General features: G+C 39.2%; 1 protein-coding gene across 6 annotated transcripts in view; it reads right to left on the bottom strand.

Annotated features, from left to right (window-relative positions):
* Positions 1 to 26,257, bottom strand: part of EPS15 (epidermal growth factor receptor pathway substrate 15) — a 138,437-nt gene that overhangs the window by 93,135 nt on the left and 19,045 nt on the right. For 5 of the 6 annotated variants that reach the window (XM_087445957.1, XM_087445955.1, XM_004438542.3 and 2 more), the window contains exons 2-4: positions 7,766 to 7,807; positions 3,860 to 3,949; positions 2,861 to 2,908 (exon numbers count right to left, since the gene is read on the bottom strand). In XM_087445957.1, the coding sequence (XP_087302083.1) occupies positions 2,861 to 2,908; positions 3,860 to 3,949; positions 7,766 to 7,807 (180 nt within the window). The remainder of the gene's footprint in view (positions 1 to 2,860; positions 2,909 to 3,859; positions 3,950 to 7,765; positions 7,808 to 26,257) is intronic. The other variant, XM_087445960.1, reaches the window with a different exon arrangement.

The following is a 26,257-nucleotide window of genomic DNA, read 5'->3' as shown; positions in this document are numbered from 1 at the left end:
CTTGACTTCAAAATACTTGTAAACCTCTCCCAAAGGTCCTTGGATTTTTGGCATTTGAAGTCTGAGTTAAAATTTAATAAGTAAATGCAAAGATGCTGAAGCAACTGGTTTTCAGCTGTTTTAGTTAAAATTAGGTCTGGAAATAGACATAAAAAAATCTTCACTCCAGTTATAATTACTTGTAACTTGTCAATATCCTTGTACAACTGCTGATGCAATCAATCCTTCACTACTTTTCTCAAACCTCCTACGCTCACATATACCCTTCTCACCCAATTCCTAACATATTCTTAGAAACTTGCTTTGTCCCCACTCATAAATTCCTTGAGAAAATGCTATTTCAAGATCTCTCCTTCTCTTTTCATTCACTGCACAAGCTTCTATGCAAGTTGACTTCAACTCCCACCATTAGAGAAACTACCACCTATGTCACAAATAACCTCCTAGCTACCAAATAGAATAGACTCTTCAAAAAAATAAAAAAGAAGCCTCATCCTACTTGTTTTCTTTGGCAGCCTGGACAGTATGATCCTCCCTGAAGCTCTCCTCCGCCAACATAGCTTCATAAAGCTCTCCTCTGACCTTTTAAGTCTCTTCTGTTGAAGTCAATGCCTCCCCCAACCTTTAAATGCTGGTATTCTAAGTATTCCAACATTAATCCTCTTTTCCTTCCCATTCTACGTGTGATTCAATTACTCTTAGGTAATCAGGTCCACTTCCATAGTATAGATTGGATCTGAAGTGAAATAGTCCTGCATTAAATTCTAGTTCTGCTCCTTAGAAGTTGTGAGGCCATGGGCAAGTTAAATAAAACTCTTCTAGGGGCCGGCCCCATGGCTTAGTGATTGGGTGCGCGCGCTCCGCTACTGGCGGCCTGGGTTCGGATCCCAGGTGTGCACCAACGCACCGCTTCTCCAGCCATCCTGAGGCCGCGTCCCACATACAGCAACTAGAAGGATGTGCAACTATGACATACAACTATCTACTGGGGCTTTGGGGAAAAGAAATGAGGAGGATTGGCAATAGATGTTAGCTCAGAGCTGGTCTTCCTCAGCAAAAAGAGGAGGATTAGCACGGATATTAGCTCAGGGCTGATCTTCCTCACAAAAAAAAAAAGAAAAAAAAAACTCTTCTATAAGAGGAGGGCTAATATCTACCTTGCAAGGTATTATGAGGAACAAAACAAAAACCATACTACGGGAAAAAAGCACCTTCCGTCATTTTTGACACACAGAAACTCAGTAAGCATTGGGGGGTTTTTCTTTCACATGTTAATTCGAAAATCTATTTCTCCAACGCAAACATCAAAGCTTAACTGCAGACCCATAAGTCCAGTCACCTGGATGTAACAAAGACCACTCCAAGTCAACACCCAAAGTCCAGGAATATCAGTGAAGAATTTATTACACTGTAAACTCACAAAGATAGGGACCACATCTGTCATGTTCACCTCCGTATTCCCAAAGCCTGGTTCAAAACAGTTACTCAACAAAAACTTGCTGACTCAGTGCAGAGCACCCTAGGAGCCCACATGAATTTAGTTTTCCTATGTCTCCAATGTACCAAACTGGCCCTCCTGCCCAGGGGGCAGGGGGGACTACAATCTAGCCCTGGAATCTTAATTAAGAGAGTGAATACTCTGGCCTTCTCGACTAATATTTTCCATCCCTTTTCTGAGTTTCATCCTGCTTTAGCTATCCCTAAGGGGGAAATTAGCCTTGAGTAGCAATGCTCAGCCAATGTATTAGCATGTAGCAAGCTTTGAATCCAATACTGCAGAACTCTGAAATCCATCCCCAACAAGCAAAACTTCAAAGTACACTGATGGTGTCCAATACCTATAACCACTTTCATGTATTTCTAGTCTAGGGCTTACTTCTGGCCTGTAAACCATTTTTTGGTTTATATGTCAGAGGTAAGCCCTAGACCAGAATACTTAAGATTTGATTAGCCAAGAGCTTCCTTTCAAATGTATAAAGCAATACCATCTTCACATTTAACTAATAATATCCACTTTTATTTATAACCCTGTACACATACAAAATTTATTAAAATACAAAGAGCGAAGTCTCTCAGAATGACTGAGAAAAATAAATTCCATGTTATTGTTTGAATGTGTCCCCCCCAAAACTCATATATTGAAATTCTATCCCCCAAAGATAATGGTATTAAGAGGTAGGGCCTTTGGGAAGTGCTTAAGCCATCCCCTCACGAATGGGATGACAGTCATGCACCCCTTAACCACAAAGGATAAGGGATACATTCTGAGAAATGTGTCATCAGACAAACATCACAGAGTGTACTTACACAAACCTAGATGGTATTAGCCTACTACACACTTAGGCTATATGGTACTAATCTTATGGAACCACCATCATATATGTGTTCCGTCGTTGATCGAAAGGTCATTATGCGGTGCATGACTGTAGTGCCTTATAAACAGAGGGTCCAGAGAGATCCCTAGCCCCTTCTACCATGTGAGGATGCAACGAGAAGCCTGCAACCTGGAAGAGAGTCCTCACCAGACCACGTTAGCACTCTCATCTCAGACTTCAAGCCTCCAGAACTGTCAGCAATAAATTTCTGCTATTTATAAGCCACCCAGTCTGTGATGTTTTGTTATAGCAGCCCAAACAGACTAAGACACTCCAGAAGAATAATGTCACCAAACTAACACTAATCTTTGGGAATTAGTTACTTTAATGTCTACTGGTTGGAAATATTTTCATTGTTATGACACTTAACCTTGCAAAACCCGACTGGTGGAAAAAACCAATTCTTAGTTTAAAAATACAAAAAACTGCTATCTTTTATTCTGAATCACTCAAAAATATTTTCAAATCAATTCTCTGAATCTTACTTGTTTGTTCAGGATACCTTTGCCATCTGTGTCAGCTAAATCCCAAATCTGAAATTTAGAAAAAAAAGTATAAATCTATATTTTAAACAAAAATTATCATAAAGATAAATTAAATCCCTGCAATTTACAACTTCATGCTCTTTGGTACTCAGATTTAAGAATCACAGAATTAAAAGTAGAAAGAAACCTTAAAGATAATTTAGTGCAATCCTTCACAAAGATACTAAGGCCCAATGAGGTTAAGTGACTTACTCAAGAACATTCAAGGCATCAGGGAAAGAAGTGAAACCCAGGTTCTAACTTCCAGTCCAATGCCGTTTTCATTAACCCAAGCTCTAACTCCAAGTCCAATGCTCTTTCTACTAGAACATACTACCTTGAATTTAGACCCTTATAAGATGATATTCTTTCTTAGGGGCAAGTTGAAATAGTTATTGTTGTGAATAATTTGTTATTTATAATATTTGTGAATATGTTTGTTTGTGAATAATTAAATTATTAATAATGATTATTTTTCAGGATTTTGAATACATAGCAATATCATCTATAAGGATTCGAAAGGAGATCAAGCCAGGAGAGGGACTTTCCACCTCTTTGTGCTCTTTCCTAAGCCTCTCATCCCCCACTCTATTCACCACGTATTAAACACAAGTTAGAGACAGTTATAATAGAGGAAGTAGGGATACAGCCAACTCTGAGTGAGTGGCAAGGGTCCCCGTCTGCACTATTTCTCCCCACAATAGCCAAATGTACTATTACTTACTCATTTCATCCTACTAAAAAGTAATTTGTTTAATAAAAATCTAAAAAACACCTTACTTTTACTTTTCAAGGGGGTAAATCACTATACCACAAATTCCTTCCACCTCATTACTATAACTGCTTCTATGACTTAGTTCTAACTTCTAAGTTTCTTGACAGTATATTTCTGAATTTGCATCCAATTCACCTACATTACTAAATACTCATTATAATCTAGTTATAGTGAACAAATACTACCTTTCCAAGTATCAGGTCTGGAAGCCCTGACTTTTTCAGGAAAGCAGCAGCATCAGAAGCTAATACCCTTCCAGTATTACCGTTATCAACCTGAAAAGATACAAACTGGTATCAACCTGAAAAGATACAAACCGTAAGTTGACAACAAAGACAAAATTATCACTTACCTGCCTTCCTCCCTGTGATTTGGGAACTGGCTTTTTCAAAAACGGAACAAGAATCCTTTGACTAACAAAAGGTCAAGGAATATGTGCAAAGCCCACATGAGTATAGAGTACCATCTAGACAGCACGGGCAATCTACAAAGTGTTTTGACCGCGCCCATTAGACAAATGAGAAAACTGAAGCTCAGAGGGAAGTAGAGCAAATCAGTAGAGTCATAACATTAACACATATCTGACTCCAAGTCTTCTACAGTTGCCATTTAAATTCCAATAAACACAAATGGCAATAGGAGGAAAAGGGCATTTCCTGGAGAGGTCTTTTCACAAATGGGAATAGCTACATGTGTTATCTGATTTTTCAAACATCCTAAAATCATTAACTTCTGCTTTTATACTTACTCTTAGAAACTGCAACACTTTAAAAAAAAAAAAATCAAAGCAATATCAGCTCTAAAACCAGCAATGATGCCATAATACACTTAAAAAGACATTTTTAAAACTGTTAGGTTCCTAAAGCACTTTAAGGGACACATCATTTTAACTGATGGGGACTTTCCTTTAAGACAGAATGAGGTCACCAAGAACAGAAAAACAGTTCAAAAAAATAATCACTCTCACTTCTGTAAAGATTTCTTAAAGTTCTATTTTGTAAAAACGAAAAGTAAATTTTAAAAAGTCACAGGCAATGTAACATGATACTAAGTTATTTGCGAGCTAGATGTCTTTCCGGTTTAGTTAGAAGATTAGTTTGCTTGTAAACATATACAAAGCATTCCAGACAGGCGAACCCCAGCAAAGGAGCAAAAGAAAAATCCCTTCTTTCAAGTGCTAGAACATGGGTTAAATCAGGCACTCAGCCAAAAAGAAAGAATTGCCCAATCCAAATTTGGGGTAACAAGGAAATACAAAAAGGGTTGGAAAACCTGCCTCTAGAATTCTCCAGAACTCTTCTTCTTTGCCTACTTCCTGACAGGGGGCGGGGGGGGGACCTACCCCAAGCATAGCCTAAATATAGAGGCACTCAGGGAAAACAGTGATCAAACTCTTACGAAATACTTATGTACTATAATCCAATAAAGAATTTTACTATCTTCCATTCTTTTGGTTCCTATAATAAATTAAACACAGCCATTTAGTCTTTGTCATCTACAGGCAGTTTCTGTTTACTCTGATGCTTCTCTAAAGGCTCTGCCATAAGCTACCAGCTAGAATCATGTCTTCAACAAAGACAGACAGTCTCAAAGCCTCACGCACGTACTCTGAATTATTAACACTTGAAAATACAGACTTTTGGGTAAAGACTTCTGAGCTGACATCACTTAACTTCAACACTGTACTGGTGGAGTAAGTCAGAATTTGTAGAACTCTTTGCAGTCTGGAAGTAGATACATTTGATGAAAGCAAACTCCTGACCCAAGGTGCAGGGGACCAAGAATTAACTACACAGGAGTGAATGAACTGTTGAGGAAAATTTAATTATGGTTATTTACTTGGAATATTGTTGGTATTATTTTTATTATTTATTCTATTTTCTGTTTATTTATTTATTTATATTTTTGTGAGGAAGATCAGCCCTGAGCTAACATTTGCCAATTCTCTTTTTTTTTTTTTTTCGCTGAGGAAGACTGGCCCTGGGCTAACATCCGTGCCCATCTTCCTCCACTTTATATGGGATGCTGCCGCAGCATGGCTTGCCAAGCAGTGCGTTGGTGCACACCTGGGATCCGAACCGGCGAACCCCAGGCCGCTACAGTGGAGCGCGTGCACTTAACCACTTGCGCCACCAAGCCGGCCCCGTTAATATTCTATCTTCTAACGGACATGTGGAAAAGCCCTTTCTTTTTCTTACACACTCTCTTACCCTCAATTTAGTGAGCTCTGCTTTTGTAAACTGAAAGAAATAGTTTTCAATGGTATCTGATTCTCACTGACCTTTCAGAATTCAAAAAAATACCCCTTTAACTGAATGTCCTTATTTTTTATGGTAATATAATTATTACATAGGTTAAATAATAATTTGTTCTTCTTTTTATCAGGATATAATTGAGTAAATTGACTTTGCAAAACAAGGCCATATTTGAGAATGATTTTCTTTTATTCAGATAGAACAAGCCACTATCAAGGAACAAGGATTGACTTTATGTGGAGCCAATGTCTACAAACCCCTCTCAAGAAAACTGGCCCGCAACCTGGTTTATAAGGTCCCAGTCTCTCAGGTAGTAAAGCAAGGTCACATAGCAGGCCAGGAACCTAAGCAGAAATGGGAAACCTCAAGATGAGATAAATTCACTCATATTTATACGTACTGCAGGTGAAACAGGGGGGAGGGAATTTCTAAGGTTTGAATCCTAGCCTCAAGATAGAGGAACAAATAACAGAGGCTTTAAAAAGTACAATCTGAGATTCTTTAGAAATTTCAGGTAGAAATTAATTCTTTGGCGATCGAAGTTTTTAAAAAGTGAGTGTGGCTCTAGATTTGCAAGTTACACTCAAGACCTATAATGGTTCATTAACATTTGCTGCAACTAAGTAGACAGCCAAGCCAAATATAATGAGACTAGCCTTTTCTGTCATCATGATCAGAAAGTGAGGAAGAGATTGTTAGGAAAAATGATCCAATATTTGGAAACAGGCAAATGAGACTGTCTATACCCTTAGATTATCTGATCTATGGTATGCACCCTTAACTGACTTTCTACCGACTAGGTTATTTTACACTCTGTAGGGCAGGAGGTTAAATAATAGAAAACGGATAGGAATGCAATGATTCCTGTTTACACCAATGAATTTTGTCTGGTGCCAAATATAAATCTCTATAACTCATATTCTCATTTTTACATCTTACTGGTTCTCCCAATAATTAATGAGTTGAATAAAATATCCTCGACACATGTTCATTTTATATTTGTATGAGAGTCATGGTTTTAATTTTGTGAAAATTAAACTTTAATAAGTCTTAAAAACAATATGTAAGTCATTTCTATTTGGCTTATAAATTAATTTGGATATTTATACCTGGATGAACATATCTAATGTTATATGGATTTTTAAGATAGATATTTAAGGGCCAGCCCAGTGGCACAGCGGTTAAGTTCACGCATTCTGCTTTGGCAGCCCGGGGTTCACAGGTTCAGATCCTGGGCGCAGACCTACTCACCACTCATCAAGCCATGCTGAGGTGATGTCCCCTATAGAAAAGCTACAACTCTATAATTATGACACACAACTAGGTACTGGGGCTTTGGGAAGCCAAAAGAGGAAGACTGGCAACAGTTGTTAGCTCAGGGCCAATCTTCCTCAAAAAAAAAAGAAAAAAGATAGATATTTAAGACAATTAAATGTTTGGGCTTAATCATCTTTCTGAGAGCTTGTCAAAAGCATTAAGTACTCAAAGCAGGAGGCTAAAGCACAAGAAACTGAAAACAAGACATGTCAAATTTATCTACCTGGCTAGTAATCTGCACGTATACAATCAAGAGTTGAAAGCATTTTTTAGGGCCGGCCCCGTGGCTTAGAGGTTAAGTGCGCGCGCTCTGCTGCTGGCGGCCCGGGTTTGGATCCCGGGCGCGCACCGATGCACCGCTTCTCTGGCCATGCTGAGGCCACATCCCACATACAGCAACTAGAAGGATGTGCAGCTATGACATACAACTATCTACTGGGGCTTTGGGGGAAAATAAATAAAATTAAAGAAAGTATTTTTTATGTTCAATCTAAGAAGACAAAGAAACAAAAATCTTACCTGTCTATAGTATTTTTCATATACAGGATTCCCACTTGATAACTAAAACAAATAAATAATTAGAAATTAAACGCTATTCAATAACTTCTTTAATATATTTGCATTCATTCAACAGATATCTGAGCAACAACGATGAATAAGATTAAAATATCCTTGATTTCAAAGTTTGGTTTTGTTTCTTTCGCGGCGGAAGGGGGAGTGAATGAAGGCAACTACATAGATGACTGAGAATAAGGTAGATAAGAAATAAAACAAGAATCTTAAAATTATTTTTGACATCAGAACTCTTTTCCTCATGTAAAATTTTACTCAGAAACCCAAAACACAAATTAGGGGTGAAATGCTTTGGTTAAAGACAGTTGAAAGGCCCAAATCCTTAAGCATTCATCCTTCACCGAAGTGCCCAAGGTACCTACGAATACAACTCAAAAACCACTTCAATAAAATAATCAAATGGGGGGCCTGCCCAGTGGCGTAGCGGTTAAGTTCGTGTGCTCCGCTTTGGCGGCCTGGGGTTCGCAGGCTCGGATCCCAGTTGTAAACCTACGCACCACTTATCAAGCCATGCCGTGGCAGCGTCCCATATAAAGCAGAGGAAGATGGGCACGGATGTTAGCCCAGGGCCAATCTTCCTCAGCAAAAAAAGAAAAGGACTGGTAACAGATGTTAGCTCAGGGCTAATCTTCCTTGGAAGAACAAAAAAAAAAAAAGAATACACAAACTGATGTACAGAAAGATGATACTGATATCATCAGATCTGAAATGCTTCTAGGCAAGGAGTGCCATTCAACTCACACCACAGTTCAAAAGGCTCCTTGGGTTGGGCCGGCTCCGTGGCTTAGCGGTTAAGTGCGCGCGCTCTGATGCTGGCGGCCCGGGTTCGGATCCCGGGCGCGCCCCGAGGCACCACATCTCCGTCCAACCCGGGGCCGGGTCCCGCGTACAGCAACTAGAAGGATGTGAACCTACGACATACAACTATCTACTGGGGCTTTGGGGGGAAAAAATGAATAAATAAAATCTTAAAAAAAAAAAAAAAGGCTCCTTGGGGTCAGCTGATGAACAGATTGATTCTCTCATCTGAAAGGCAGTTGAAGAGTATCAATGTTTGAAGGCTCAGTTTTGCTTATATATGAATGTGTACGAGTGTTCTGGAACCAGGAAGGGAATCCAGGAAGGCTTCATGGGGATGACAATAGTACAAGAATTTGAAGTATGAGGGGAAGGAGAGACGGTGAGTCTATATAGAGGTACCAGCATGTGCAAATGCATGCAATCAACAGAAAGCTCGGTTATGTTTGAAAAGAATAGCAAGGAGTCTGAATGGTGACAGGGATTGGAGATAAGATTGTGAAGTTTTGTAGAAGACAACTTACGAAGGGCTTCACCTGCCATTGTAAAAGTAAAGAAAATGAAGATAAAAAAAGAGGACAAATTCAAGAGTTATTAACTTAGAGTATTAATTCTAGGTGATTATTTATATATAAAGAGGGAAAGTAGGATGAAATGTAGAGGGCTACTTAGGAAATAGTTTTAATGGCCCAGTAGACAATCTGAACAGAGGCAATGGCAGAAAAGAAGGGTATGATTTGAAGAAAAGTTTATAAGATAGATTTGACAGGATTTATTAAGTAGATGAAGGGACAAGGGAGTCTTGATTAGAAATACAAAGATAAACAGGGAAAAAATCTTCAAGCATCAAGGTTGAGCCTATAGTCTTAATGGGTACAAAACTGGATTAAGAAAGAAACATTCATTCAGTGCCTACTTTGAGAACACATTTTGCTAAGGGCTTTATAAATACTACCACACTTAATCCTTGTGAGCCACATATTATCATCCTAGTTTGCAAATGAGGAAACCTAGTGTGAGGGTTAATTTTATGTGTGAATTTGGCTAGTCTATGATACCCAGTTGTTTTGTCAAACACAGGTCCAGATGTTACTGTAAAGTTATTTTTTTAGACATGATTAACATTTAAATCAGTAAACTTTGAGTAAAGCAGATTATCTTCCATAATGTGGGTGAGCCTCATCCAATCAGTTAAGGCCATGAGAGAAAAGACTGAGATCCCCTGAGGAAGAAGGGATTCTGCCTCCAGAATGCCTTCAGACTCAGCTCTTCCCCGGGTCCCCAGCCTGCTGGCCTGCCCTGCAGATTTAGGACTTGCCAGCCTCCAGAACTGCATGAGCCAATTTCTTAAAATCAATCAATCAATAGGAGTGTGTGTGTGTGTGTGTGTGTGTGTGTATCCTGTTGGTTCTGTTTCTCTGGAGAAACCTATTACACCTAGTTTCAGAGAGGTCACTTGTCCAAGCTTTTAAATGGCAGAGCCTGGACCTAAACACAGGTCTGTCCCACTCCAAGCTCCATGCATCTTTCACAATACCATGCTGATTCCATATGCCCTAGTTTGTTCAGGACAGTCTCGATTTACAACCTGTTGTCCCCATATCCCATCCAGTTTACCATTTACCTCAGGTTTCTCATTTTCTTAAATGAACTATTATTATTAATCACTACATTAAAATACACCAAAATGGATTTAATACACCTCTACTGTACACATCTAGCTTCTGTCCAAGGTATCAGATAGTAGCATGTAAGTGATTTAACCACTTGAACGAGTGATGAAATCTGAAAGAAGACTGTGATAATTCCATCTTTCTTTTCCTGATTTTTTATAGATACAACATAACTAACACCTTCTTTTCAAGGACAGCATGAAGAAGATTCATTGAAAAGTATCCTCAGACAAAAACAACCATGGACAGCTACCTCCTTATAGCCTTCCAAGGTAGTGAAAAAAGTATTGGCACTGGTGCTCCTGCTGGCTATTTGATGTGCCAGTCAGTACAGTGACATGTGCAACGATCTACAAGATGCACCAGGCCACCAGCTGGCTAAGTTAGCAGGAAATTACAGGTTAGGTACAAATGAAGTACATGCAAGGAGTCAATAGTCTGAAAACTCTTGAGGTGGCTTCGTCATTTATTATATGGTATAAATCTACAACTGCTTATTTATTTTGTTGTTTGGCAATCATTTTTTATTATCCAATAAGCCCTCTCAGGAGCAATGAGCTAAAAAGAAGAGACTGTATGTTTAATGCAAAATTAAGTACTAAAGTTTTGTTTCTCCAGAAAACGGATAGACAGAATTTGCATTAAACGTTTGAGGCTATTTCTATTTATTATGGAGCTCTACTGTCATCACTGTTAGTGAGTTAGCTGCAACTTGTAAAAATTTATAAATGAGAGAGTGACATCAGCATAATGGCAGAGTGAGCTCTTCCCTTAGTCTCTCCCCACTAAGTTACAATGAAAAGGACATTCATAAACAAAGAGAGGACATTCACACAACACATCAGACGTCTGAGAGATCCACACAGCCACACATCTGAAGGTAGGGGTGTTGGACCACCCCAGGAGGCAGTGGAAGGAGGTAAGCAGATCTCCTCTCCCTCCCAAGTGGCAGCGATCTAGGACGCGGGACCTTGGGCAGTGGCCGGCACGCGATTCTGAGAGGAGAAGGGGGAAAAGGCAGCCCTCTGTGGGAACACTTGCACTCGCAGAGCTGCCTCCCAGTCTGTGGGAACACTCCATGCCAAGGTGGCTAAGGAATTGTAGGGGCATCCACACCAAGCTGAGCAGCCCAGGCAGGCAGACAGTGAGCGCAGAGCAGGAACACGCAGGCTCACATCCGCAAAAGAAAGCCCCCCCCGCCCCTTGCCTGGCACACCAGCTCAGCCGGTCGGCCAGAGCAGGGGATCCCCACCAGAGTGCCTGTGCCTACGTGTGTAAAGCAGCACTGGCCAGTGGGCAAAGGCACATGGTCCCTGTCAGCACAGTTTCCAATGGACAAGCACAAGTGCCAGGGGTCACAGAGGGCTCAGAAAATACAGCTCCTGCCCCCCGGTGGAATCTGTGCCCAGATACTACCACTATGTGATGGCAAAAGTCCATCCCACCAAATAGGATGAAGAAGTATATTAACACTCCAGACCAGAAGGAAAATGACAAGTACTCAGAAATCAATCCAGAAGTCACAGAAATTTACAATCTAAATGACAGAGAATTCAAAATAGTTACCAGAAAGAAACTCAATGAGTTACAAGAAAACTCAGAAAGACAGTTCAATGATCTCAAGAATAAAATTAATGAACAGAGGGAATTCTTCACAAAAGAGACTGAAACCATACAAAAAAAACAATCAGAAATGTTGGAGTTGAAAAACAATGAATGAGATACAGAAAAATCTAGAGTCCTTAAATAACAGAACTAAATTATAGAGGACAAAATTAGTAACTTTGAGGAAATACCGAAATGCTGCAGATGGAGGAAGAGAGAGAACTAAGACTAAAAAGAAATGAAGAAATTCTCCAAGAAATATCTGACTCAATTAGGAAATGTAACATAAGGATTATAGGTATTCCAAAGGAAAAAGGGAGGGAGAAAGGAGCAGAGAGCCTGTTCAAAGAAATAATAGCTAAGAACTTCCCAAACCTGGGGAAGGAGCTGGAATTAAATGTAAATGAAGCCAACAGAACTCTTAATTACATCAATGTAAAAAGACCTTCTCCAAGGCATATATTAGTAAAACTGGCAAAAGTCAATGACAAAGAAAAAATATTAAGGGCAGTAAGATAGACGAAAATAAACTTCAAAGGAATCCCTATCAGGCTTTCAGCAGATATCTCAGCAGAAACCTTACAGGCTAGGAGAGAGTAGAATGATATATTCAAAATTCTGAAAGACAAAAACTTTCAGTCAAGAATACTCTATCCAGCAAAACCATCCTTCAGATACAATGGAGAAATAAAAACTTTCCCAGATAAAGAAAACCTGAGGGAGTTCATCACCACAAGACCCTCCCTACAAGAAATGATCAAAAAGGCCCTTATACCTGAAAAAAAAATAAAAAGAAAGGTTTTACCAAGGCTTGAGCATGGAGATAAACAGACAAAATCAGAAAATTGCAGCTCTCTATCAGAACAGGTTAGCAAACAATTATAACATAAAAGAAAATGGAAGGAAAGCATCAAAAATAACTATAATCACTTCATTTTAATCACAAACTCACAACACAAAACAGAATAAGTTGTGACAACAATAACTTAGATGGGGAAGAGGAAAGGGATGGAACCTGCTTCGACTAAGGAAATAAGAGGCTATCAGAAAACGGACTATCTAATCTATGAGATCTTTTATACAAACCTCACAGTAATTACTAAACAAAATCAGAACAGAGACACAAATGATAAATAATGAGAAAACTATCATAGAGAAACAGCAAACTGAACTGGCAGTCGGAAATACACAGGACAAGAAACTAGGGAAATTCAGAACAACCAGAAAACAAGCGATAAAATGGCAGTATTAAGCCCTCATATATCAATATAAATGTAAATACATTGAATTCTCCGACCAAAAGACACAGTGGCTGCATGGATTAAAAAACAAGACCCAACAATATGCTGCCTCCAGGAAACACATCTCATCTCTAAAGACAAACACCGGCTCTGAGTGAAGGGATGGAAGACAATACTCCAAGCTAATGGCAAACTAAAGAAAGCAGGTGTTGTCATACTTATATTAGACAAAGTAGACGTCAAGATAAAAAAGGCAATGACAGTGGTTCCACATCTGCAAATCAATCAATGTAATACACTACATTAACAGAATGAGAAATAAAAACCACATGATCATCTAAACAGATGCAGAGAAAGCATTTGACAAGATCCAACATCCATTTATGATAAAAACTCTCAATAAAATGGGTGCAGAACAAAGTACCTTAACATAATAAACACCATATATGACAAACCCACAGCCAATATCATACTCAATGGTGAAAAACCGACAGCCATCCCTCTGAGAACAGGAACAAGACAAGGGTGCCCACTCTCGCCACTCTTATTCAACACAGTACTGGAGGTTTTGGCCGGAGCAATTAGGCAAGAAAAAGAAAAGGTATCCAAACTCGAAAGGAAGAAGTGAAACTCGCACTATTTGCAGATGACACGATTCTATATATAGAAAACCCTAAAGAATCCATTGGAAAACTATTAGAAATAATCAAAAACTACAGCAACGTGGCAGGGTGTAAAATCAACTTACAAAAACCAGTTGTGGGGCCAGCCCAGTGGCGCAAGAGGTTAAGTGCGCACGCTCCGCTGCGGCAGCCCGGGTTTCGCAGGTTCGGATCCCAGGCGCGCACCAACACACCACTTGGCAAGCCATGCTGTGGCGGCATCCCATGTAAAGTAGAGGAAGATGGGCGTGGATGTTAGTCCAGGGCCAGTCTTCCTCAGCAAAAAAAGGAGGAGGATTGGCAAATGTTAGCTCAGGGCCGATCTTCCTCACAAAACAACAAAAAAAAAAAACAACAAAAAAAACCAGTTGCATTCCTATACTCTAATAATGAACTAACAGAAAGAGAACTCAAGAATACAATCCCATTTATAATCGCAACAAAAAGAAAAAATATCTAGGAATAAATTTAACCAAGGAGGTGAAAGACCTATACGATGAAAACTATAAGACATTATTGAAAGAAATCAACGATGACATAAAGAAATGGAATGATATTCCATGCACCTGGATTAGAAGAATAAACATAGTTAAAATGCCCATACTACCTAAAGCAATCTACAGATTCGATGCAATCCTAATCAGAATCCCAATGACATTCTTCACAGAGACAGTGTAAAGAATCCTAAAATTCACATGGAGCAACAAAAGACCCCGAATAGCAAAACCAATCCTGAGGAAAAAAAAACAAGGCTGGAGGCATCACAATCCCTGACTTCAAAATACACTACAAAGCTACAGTAATCAAAACAGCATGATACTGGTACAAAAACACACACACAGATCAATGCAAGAGAATTGAGAGCCCAGATATAAAACCACACATCTATGGACAGTTAATTTTTGACAAAGGAGCCAAGAATATACAATGGACAAAGGAAAGTCTCATCAATAAATGGTGCTGGGAAAACTGGACAGCCACATGCAAAAGAATGAAAGCAGACCATTATCTCACACCATACACAAAAATTAACTCAAAATGGATTAAAGACTTGAAGTAAGACATGAAACCGTAAAACTCCTAGAAGAAAATATAGGCAGTACCATCTTCGACATTGGTCTTAGAAGCATCTTGTCAAATACCATGTCTACTCAGGCAAGGGAAACAAAAGAAAAAATAAACAAACTAACTTCATCAGACTAAAGAGCTTCTGCAAGGCAAACAAAACCACAAACAAAATGAAAACACAACCCGCCAACTGGGAGGAAATATTTGCAAATCATTTATCTAACAAGGGGTTCATCTCCAAAATATATAAAGAACTCACACAACTCAAGAACAAAAACACAAAGAACCCAATGAAAAAATGGGCAGAGAATATGAACAGATGTTTTTTCAAAAAAGATACACAGATGGCTAATAGGCACGTGAAAAGATGTTCAACATCGCTAACCATTAATGCAAATCAAAACCACGATGAGTTATTACCTTACACCCATTAGAATGATTATAATTATCAAGACAAAACATAAATGTTGGAGAGGATGTGGAGAAAAGGGAATCCTTGTGCACTGCCGGTGGCAATGCAAACTGGTGCAGCCACTATGGAAAACAGTATGGAGATTTCTCAAAAAATTAAAAATAGAAATATCACATGACCCAGCTATCCCACTAGTGGGTATTTATCCAAAGAACTTTAAATCAACTATTCAAAGAGGCTTATGCACCCCTATGTTCACTGCAGCATTATTCACAATAGCCAAGGCATGGAAGCAACCCAAGTGCCTGCCCATCGACTGATGAATGGATAAAGATGTGGTATATATATACAATGCACTACTACTCAGCCACAAAAAAAGACAAAATCGTGCCACTTGCAACAACATGGATGGGCCTTGAGGTTATTATGCTAAGCGAAATAAGCCAGACAGAGAAAGACAAACTCCGCATGATTTCACTCATATGTGGAAGATAAACAAACAAATGGACAAAGAGAACAGACTGTGGTTAGCAGAGGGGAAGGGGGCTGAGGGGTGGGCATAGGCGTAAAGGGGCACATACATATGGTGACTGCCAAATTATAACGTACATCTGAAATTTCACGTTATAAACTATTATGACCTCAAAAAAAATTTTACAAATGTTTTCACATATCCACAGTTAAAATTTTAAGAATAAAAATGGTACTGAATACAAAGAAATACTTCAACATGGCAGTATGTGTGCTCTACTTGCAACCTGTCATCAGATTTTAAAGTCTGGAATCTCTGAAGTATTGACTTTTTGAATCCAACCTAAGTGTCTCCGTATTGAATCTTTTTGAAACCAAGTCCTCTAAAAATTGGTTGCATATTGTTCAAAATCAGTTGGAAATCTTCAATTAAAGATTAAAGTTCAGGAAGGGCCCAGTGGCGTAGTGGTTAACTTCGCACACTCTGCTTCAGCAGCCCTGGGTTAGCTAGTTCGAATCCCGGGTACGGACCTACGCACCGCTCATCAAGCCATGCTGTGGTGGCATCCCACATACAAAATAGAGGAGGATGGGCACAGATGTTAGCTCAAGGCCAATCTTTCTCATCAAAAAAAGAAAAGATTAAAGTTCAATGAATAAAGCTCCAAAGAAACTTCAGCTTTTGAAGCTTTTAGCAAATACCAATTATTTTAAACAAAGTTTGCCAAGACATGAAGCATATCCCTCAAAAGCAAGGGAAGAACTGAACAAATTAAATGATGAGAGCTCAAATAGTATACAAAATTTGATTTTGAAATTTTATAATTACACTTTGTAATAAATTGTAGGAGTTCCATCAAAAGAGTCTTCCTATTTTTAACTGGATAAATTTATATTCTGCACTGGAAGGAAATGAAAGCCTACAATTTTGCAGCATCTAAATTTAGTGGAAAATGTAAAACAATCATAACATTGACAACTTATATGACAACATTTGCCTTATAAAAAAATTTGTCAAAGAGAGTAACTTTACTAGAGGCAAAAAGACACTGCCTGTGAAAATACTGGAGCTGATAAATTTATAGTTTTCAATAAGAAAAAAATTAGAATGAAGAATATTCTCCATCTTGCACCCGGTGGCACAAGCGGTTAAGTGCGTGCGCTCTGCTTCAGCAGCCCAGAGTTCGCAGGTTTGGATCCTGGGTGCGCACCGACACACCGCTTGTCAAGCCATGCTGTGGCAGCTTCCCATATAAAGTAGAGGAAGATGGGCACGGATGTTAGCCCAGGGCCAATCTTCCTCAGCAAAAAGAGGAGGATTGGCAACAGATGTTAGCTAGGGGCTGATCTTCCTCACAAAACAAAAATATAAAAGAATATTCTCCATCTTGCAAAATTTTTCCTGAGCTAACCAGGTACATCACAACATATACAGAGAATATATTAGCAATTAAAAATATTACTGGTTATCGGGCCGGCCCCGTGGCTTGGTGGTTAAGTGCACGCGCTCCGATGCTGGTGGCCTGGGTTTGGATCCCGGGCGCGCACCGAGGCACCACTTCTCCGTCCATCCTGAGGCCGAGTCCCACATACAGCAACTAGAAGGATGTGCAGCTATGACATACAACTATCTACTGGGGCTTTGGGGGTAAAAAATAAATAAATAAAATCTTTAAAAAAAAATATTACTGGTTATAGAGAAGAGTCAACTATAAGGATTAACACCCACAAACCATAAAAATGTAACTGAAAAATACTACAGACAATTTTATGAAAAAATTAAAACTAGTTAAACTACATTGGAAAATAATTACATTTTTCAGAAATCCATTAGTGACACAATATGAGAGACAGATATGACTCAAAGTGATAAAAAATATGATCACCAAAAATAATTATTCTGCTTATGTTTTTTAATATTCTGATAATCAATGTAAAGACTATCTTGTAACATAGAACAAATGTTTTAGAAAATTTTATTTTTGAAAACAGACTTGGAATAGAATTATTTTACTGATCTACCAATGTAATAAAACCATTTTGATGGCCAAAAAAACACATATTTCAGGGGCCGGCCCGGTGGCGCAAGTGGCTAAGTGTGCACATTCGGCTGCGGCAGCCCGGGGTTCACCAGTTCGGATCCCGGGCGCGCACTGACACACTGCTTGTTGAGCCATGCTGTGGCAGCATCCCATATAAAGTGGAGGAAGATGGGCACGGATGTTAGCCCAGGGCCAGTCTTCCTCAGAAAAAAGAGGAGGATTGGCATCAGATGTTAGCTCAGGGCTGATCTTCCTCACAAAAAAAAAAAATACATATTTCAAAAAACTTATAGAATTTTAAATATTTGTAATGTCCCTTTCATTCTCAAAAACGTCCCAGTTTGAATAAACAATTATATATTCCCCCTACTTACAGACAAGGGTGTAAATACTTTGCTAGAGAAAGCAAATAAAATACGTTCCATCAATAATGAAGAGTTAAGTTTTAAAGACAATTCAGTTGAATTTTTAGTACCCAGGAAAAAAAATCATACGTAGTAAAAAATCCTGAGCTCCAAACTGTACCTTATTAATCATCGCACTAGACACACTGGTTACTACATAAACACATTTGAGAAGGCATTAGCTCACTAATGTGATCTAAAGTACACTCTACGCTGATTACTATATACTTATACGATACAGCTAAGTGAGAAAAAGCCATCCAAATTGCCAATTCACTTGTCAAGCAAGATAACCAGAGTGTTTTTGGTGTGTCTCAGTAAAATTGGCTTTTTTTTTTTTACTGAAATATGATCATTTTATTTTTTATTTATTTATTTATTTATTTAATTTATTTATTTTCCCCCCAAAGCCCCAGTAGATAGTTGTATGTCATAGTCGCACATCCTTCTAGTTGCTGTATGTGGGACGCGGCCTCAGCATGGCTGGAGAAGCGGTGCACCAGTGCGCGCCCGGGGTTCCGAACCCGGGCCGCTGGCAGCGGAGCGCGCACACTTAACCGCTAAGCCACGGGGCTGGCCCGAAATATGATCATTTTACATTAAAAAAAAAAATCACACATACACAGCACATATAAATGAATGCAAAGAGAAAAAAATTGGAAAGGCATAGCTAAATGGGTAACAGTGGCTATCTCTGGATAATGGGACCATAAATGGCTTTTACATTCTCCTTTATACTACTCTGTATTCTCTGAAAACTTTTTTATAATAAGCATGTCCTAATTTTATAATTAGAATAAAACAATAAAGTTATGTTTTGAGGAAAAACATAAAAATCCAAAAACTTGAAATCAGTATGCAAAATTGCACATGAATTTTTAGCAACTAAATTAGTTTCCAAAAGAAAAGTTTCAACTCAAGTTGTCAAAATCAAAATCTGACCTTTTAAAATTCTAACATTATTATAATTTAAAAGCAATTATGTACTCACTAGCTATATCATAAACTCTAATCAGTTGCCACAAAGTAAAATATTCACAAATATAAGAAGAATTCCTTCTGAACAGTCAACAGCTATTTATTACTACTCTGAAAAAATGTTAAGTGCTTGTAAATAAGAGATGTTAGAAAGCCACCAAAGTTTTGTAAAAAAACACTCAGGTTTTGGTATCAGAGAGGCCTAGACTCAAAGCCCATTTCACTACTTCTTAGGTGTGTGATCTTGAGAAACTTATTTTACCTCTTTGAAAAGCCTGTCTCCTTATCTGTCAAGTGCTAATAATATACATTTTTCATGGGTTTTGTAAGAATTCAATTAATTGAAATAGAAAGAGATAGCTAGTTGCTCCCCAATATCCTTTCTTCTCTTCTTTCTTTAGTAATAGTATTCCTAAGCTTTACGCGGACATGTGGACACCTAGCTAAAGCTACATTTCCCAGCCTCTCTTGAAATCCCAGTTCTCCTCAATGAAATCTGAAAGGAAATAATGTGTCCAACTCCCAGGCTGTGCACTCACAGGGGAGGAGAATGCCTTCTACCTCCCAGCCCTTCCTCTACCCGGCCAGAACGCAGATATGGTGGCTGAGGAGCTGTCCAGACTGAGAGATGGGAAACATGGTTGAGAATAAAAAAGCAACGAGAGAAAGGGCCTAGGGCCCTGACACTATCACGAAGCTGCCATATCAGCCCCACACCACTTATCCTACTTGGACGGTTACTTGAGGGAGATAAACTCTCTCTTGTTTAAGCCACCGTGATTTTGGCTTGAACCAATACCCTAACTAATGCAACAAAGACCAAAAAAAAAGCTGCTCTTTTTATTAAGAAAAAAAATCAAGTAAAGTATAATAAACTTTACTATGGAAAAAGTTATTACAGAAGTACAGCATAGTATACCACCCTAAGGCCTGGTAGGTTGTATTATAATTCTCAAGCATTTATTCTCCTCTTACAAGAGTATTAACATCCCTGCCTGTTGCCATGTGACTTTTAGTGCCTCTGTGGGTACCGTACTGCTGGCCTGGCCATGTGACTTACTTTGGCCACTGAAATATGAGCAAGTTTCAGTTCCAAGCAGAAGCTTTAAGAGTTATTGTCTGTTTTCACCAGCTCTTGCTCTTTTCTCTCTGCCAAGAGAACAGTATGTCACAAACAGGGGGTGCTCCTTTAGCCTAGATGCTGAAATGAAAAAGAACCGTGGAGTAGAACTATAGCTGATTACTATGGAACCCATAATGTGATCAATAAATAAACCTTTTTTATTGTAAGCTACTGATATTTGGGGTTGTTTCTCATTGCAGTATAATCTAACAAAAATTAATACATAGGTAATCTAATAACAAAGTATACCAGGCAGTAAAAAAAAAAGAAATAAACAAGGAAGAGGTCCTGGTTATTAGGGAACTTCATAGGTTAATAAATAAATGTCGAGAGTTGCTTCATATGGAATTTTTGGTTTCATTTTTAGGGGGATTATGTGGGGGGTGGAGATGCTGGATTATATGACTTTGAGAGTCTATGATTCTATAGTGTACAAAATGAACTGAAACTTGAAATAGTATTAGGCTTATTGTAACTGGTTATAGTACCAATGTGGAAAAGGTAAAAATAGAGAGATATCCTGTAAAACATAATGCCAATCCTTTTTTTAGTTAATCACAAGGTCATATGATACAAAGAATAACCAGTGAATAAATTAATAAAATGGAGAGGGGAGTGGGTATGAATATAAAAGAGCAGCATGAAGGACCTCTGTGATGAAACAGTTCTTTATCTTAACTGTGGTTATAGTTACATGAATCCATACATGATAAAATTGCATATGCATAGAACTATATACATACAAACGTACAAATAAGTATCTATACAACTGATGACAATTAAAAAGGTCCGTGAATTGTGCCAACGTCAATCTCCTGGATTTACTATTGTACTATAGTTACACAAGGTATTACAATTAGGGACAACTGGGCGAGAGGTATATGCAACCTCTCTGTACTACTTTTTGCAACTTCCCATGAAAAGGTAGTGTTGAAGACCATTGTGAAGTAGAGAGAAGGTTACAATCTAGACAGAAAGAACACTGTGTGTAAAGGCAAACAGATACAGAAGTCTAGGTAGTGAAAATGAGACAATGGAACAGGTTTTATTCTTTCAAATAAACCACTCAAAATCTTTTTAGTTTTGCTCTCTCTAAAAATTTAAGGAAATGAGTAACAATTCAGTACCAGTGAACATAAAAACTAAGTGTTATAAGGCACACAATTTTCTGGGTAATTTGCCATACAAGTATTTTTGACACATTAACACACAAAAAATCAGCTATTTAGAATTCAGCCTTCTAATATTCCATTTTCAAAAGAGCTGAGACGCAGAAGGGGAACTAGCCCCTACATCCTTTCAACTCCTCCACCACAGCCACCACCACCACTCCTTTAATGGTGGAACAGCAGTTCCTAAGGCCAAAGTACCAAATGAACACAATCAGAGGAGCCTATGCTTTTATACACGTATGTTTACACAATGTGAATGGCTTGTAGGGCAGGAGACTAAAATCTTCTGATAGGCTTGTGATGTCTAAAAAAGACCTAGGTCTTTCACAATACAAAGGAAAACACAGTGAAAGCTGACAGTAAAGAGAAAAAGACAAGAATGAAAAAATAAAAAGGAGCAATAGGGATCAATGGCAACCCAAACTTACAAAGGAAATAGCAAGCAGAAGCTGTGTGAAGAATCAAGGGAAAGTCAGTAATAAAGAAACTTTAGAAAGGAAAACAACTTTGAAGCTGGGTAGAAAGGGTGGAGAAAAGCAAGTCATCTGAGCAGTCCTCATCTTCAGAGCTGGTGGGGAGGAGGAGTTCAAGGAAACACAAGCAGCCATCCAAGCAGTTCCCTTAGAGAACGCACAGTATTAACCCTCAGCTCTGTTATCCACAACTCATTTAACAGTTTAAGAAACATGTACTGGATGCCTTATAGGGACAGAACAATAGGTTTGTGTCTGCGGTTACAAAAATCATATAGGGCTCCTGCCCTCAAAACAGTTTACATTCAGGGCCGCCCCAACGGTGTAGCAGTTAAGTTCGGCACGCTCCACTTCAGCAGCCTGGGTTCGTGGGTTCAGGTCCTAGGCGTGGACCTACACCACTTGTCAGCCATGCTGTGGCGGCGACCCACATATAAAGTGGAGGAAGATTGGCACAGATGTTAGCTCAGGGCTAATCTTCCTCAGCGCAAAAAAAGAAAAAAAAGTTTACATTCTAGCAAAAGTTGCAACACACCCTTCTGCAAACATGCTAACATCTCACGTTGGTTCCATAACAAACCATTACAAATTGATAACACAGCAGGCAAAGACCTAGGAATACTCTAAGTACAGTAATCTAAAGAAAGTTTTCAAAATCTGGATCTAAAAAGACATTTGCTTTGGAGATTATCAGAAATGAAAGGTTAAAGGGGCTTTAAGTAGGGCAGACAAAAGAATTTCAAAAGATAGTACAGCTGTATATCACTGAAAAATAACGGGTGTAAACAGACAATACCAGCAACTCAAACCAATAATGGTCTAGCTTTTGTTAAACCCAATTCAACCTGATCAAAAATCTAGGTGGCAGCCGGCCCCATGGCTTAGTGGTTAAGTGCACGCGCTCCGCTACTGGCGGCCCGGGTTCGGATCCCGCGCGCACTGACGCACCGCTTGTCCGGCCATGCTGAGGCCACGTCCCACATACAGCAACTAGAAGGATGTGCAACTATGACATACAACTATCTACTGGGGCTTTGGGGAAAAAAAAGGAGGAGGATTGGCAATAGATGTTAGCTCAGAGCCGGTCTTCCTCAGCAAAAAGAGGAGGATTAGCATGGATGTTAGCTCAGGGCTGATCTTCCTCTCACACACACAAAAAAATCTAGGTGGCAAAGTAACAAAGAATAAATAGAAAGAGTAGCTCTGGTCTCTCATCAGAAGACAGTGAGTCCTACAAGTGCCATTCCAGCCAGTCCAAAATAAACAGAAATGAGTGGTAGAAGCATTATCTTTAAGCATGAATAAATAATACATGGATTTATAAAAATTCATATAAGGAACAAATGAAACAAAATAACTATTTCCTGTATTTGTATAGCACCTTACCTCTTACAAAAGACATTCACAACCTCATCTCTCACATCCTTTTTCTACACTAACCCAGCTGATCACATCAATTCCCACGGTTCAAATACTACATGATATCTTTAGTTTCTTCTCTGAACTCCAAACTTATATATTAACCACTTACTTTACATCTGCACTTGGATGTTTCCCAAACATTTAACAGAACTTATATTTTTCTTTCTCCAAAAACCTGTTCCTCCCCCACCACCAACCACCTACATGTACAAGTAAATACCTAAGTGTCACCCTGTCCCTCACTCGCCGTTTTCACTCCATCAGCAAGTCCCATCAACTCTAATTCCAAATCATATGTTGAACTCATCCACTTCTCTCCATATCTTAGTCCATATCTTGTCTTGACTATTACAACAATCTTTCATCCATCCTCTCTGCTTTTAATCTATTTTTCTCTCCACACAGATTGCAGAGTAGTCATTTAAAAATATAAATCAGGACATAACTTTCCTCTGTTTAAACCCCTCAATGGCTTCTCATTTGACAAAAAATAAAATCCAAACTACTTGCCATAGATTCAAGTCCTTGCATTATTCAGCCTCTGCTCACCTCTCCAGCCTTACCTAGGGCCACTAACTTCACTCTGATATTTTGGTTCTTCTAAAAGAGCAAACTGTCTCAACTCACAGCCTTTGCACATGTCACTCCCTCTTCCTGAAAAGTATAGTTGGTGTCTTCATTTTCTTTAGGACTCAGCTTAAAAGTTACCCACTCAGAGACTTTTTTGATCATTAGAAAGTAGGTGGCCAGCCCTGGTGGCCTAGTGGTTAAGTTCAGCATGCTCTGCTTCAGCAGACGAGGTTCAGTTCCCGGGCGCAGACCTACACCGCTCTGTTAGCAGCCATGCTGTGCTGGCGGCCCACATATTAGAAAATAGGGGAAGACTGGCATGGATGTTAGCTCAGGGTGAATCTTCCTCAGCAAAAAAAAAAAAGGAGGTCCTCTTCTCTCCTATTTTCTACCTCAGCCTTGCTTGTTTCCTTCAAATACCTTACTACAACTTTTTATTTTGTATGTGTGCTTTTTTTTTGTCGCCCTCACTATAATATGAGCTCCACGGGAGCAGAAACCACATCTATCTTGTTCACCATCATATCCCCAATATCTAGCATAGTACTACATACGGAAGCCCTCAATAAATATTAGTTGAATGAATGATCGTTAGTAAAATTACTTGTTGCAGTAAATTCTCAAATATTGCTGGGAGTATGAATTTATTTATTCAACATTTATTGACAACTGAGCTAGGCACAGTAATGAATTATACATAGTCCCCGTTCTCAAGGAGTTTACCCATCTAGTACGGAGAGAAAGAAAAAAGTAGGCAAGTCCTTTTTTCCTTAACTACTTCTGAGAATGTTCCCTCCACCTCTCTACATGAAATAACACGTGGTCCTCTCCTGAAGAGAAAGCCAGACACAATCTTTTCTCAGAATGTTACCTTCAACTCCCAAATGAAACTCAATCTCTCACCTCCCATGTACCCTTCTCAAATGGTAGCTGTCCAGTTTAACAACCTGCCTACCTCAGGATCTAGAAATGGGATTAAATTCCTCTCTCCTCACCTGTGCAACTTGTCCACATTACATCATGCATCACTTAACGATGAACGAGGATACGTCCTGAGCAATATGTCATTGTGTGAACCTCATAGAGTGTACTTACACAACCTAGATGATATAGCCTACTACACACTAGCTATATGATGCTAATCTTATGGAACCACCATCGTATATGTGGTCCATCGTTGACCAAACAGTCATTATGCAGCGCAGTTGAGCACTCAACTACAGTTGAGCACTTGACTGTACTCAACCTCTTCTTTTAAAAACAAAAACAAAATAAAGCTCTACTCTTTTGAGGCCCTTACCTTTCGACAAAATTACTCGCTCCTCTTCCTTATCACTGTTATCTTTTAACCTCTTGGTCACTCTATTTCATTCATCTAACGCTTTGGCACCTGGCTGATTGTCTTCCTCTTCACCCTAAACCTCCATCACACTGGATGACTTCACCACAGACTTGGACAACCCATCCAACAACCTGGCTTCTTCCTTCCCTGACCTCCTTAAGTCCAAGGGTCTCCTCAAAACACAGTCATACAATGCACAACCAGTGTGGACATATGTTATGGCCCAGTCATCCTCTTACTACCATGGTAACATCCTTCCCGGCCCTTCTACCATTACCTGAAACTGCTCTACCTCCTAAATCACTACCTCAGGCATCTTGTTTTCCAACCGTAACCTCTTCTTTCAAGTTATCATCCTTTGACCTCTCTAAGACCTCTTATCCATGGATTATTTCATTCTGACTCTGATCCATCAGATCTTCTCTTTGCTTTACTTTCCTCCTCATTCAGTTTTTTTTTTTAATAATTTTTATTTATTTATTTTTTTCCCCCAAAGCCCCAGTAGATAGTTGTATGTCATAGTTGCACAGCCTTCTAGTTGCTATATGTGGGACATGGCCCCAGCATGGCCGGAGAAGCGGTGCGTCGGTGCGCGCCCGGGATCCGAACCTGGGCCGCCAGCAGCAGAGCGCGCGCACTTAACCCCTACGCCATGGGGCCGGCCCATCCTCATTCAGTTTTGATTCTATGATGCATCATTTCGATAATCCTCTTGCTAATAATCTAAATTTCCTTGCTCCTCTTGCATTTTGGTCACATCAATATAGCAAAATCCCAAACCTAGATGAACCCAACCATCCTCTTTTCTTTGAGGCTGCAGCTGAGAAAAGCACTCAACAGGACAGACTGGTATCACCATAAATTCATGATCACTGTATTAGTTTGCTGGGGCTGCTATAAAAAAGTACCACATACCAGGGGGAAGGGAGTCGGGAGGTGGGCACAAAGGGTGAAGGGGCACATTTATATGGTGACTGACAAA

Source organism: Ceratotherium simum, chromosome 22 (genome assembly GCF_057802395.1).
Source record: "Ceratotherium simum simum isolate JZ-2026a chromosome 22, ASM5780239v1, whole genome shotgun sequence".
NCBI lineage: Eukaryota > Metazoa > Chordata > Mammalia > Perissodactyla > Rhinocerotidae > Ceratotherium > Ceratotherium simum.
The sequence above is the reverse complement of the archived record's forward strand: the minus strand, read 5'-3'. Positions and strand labels throughout refer to the sequence as shown.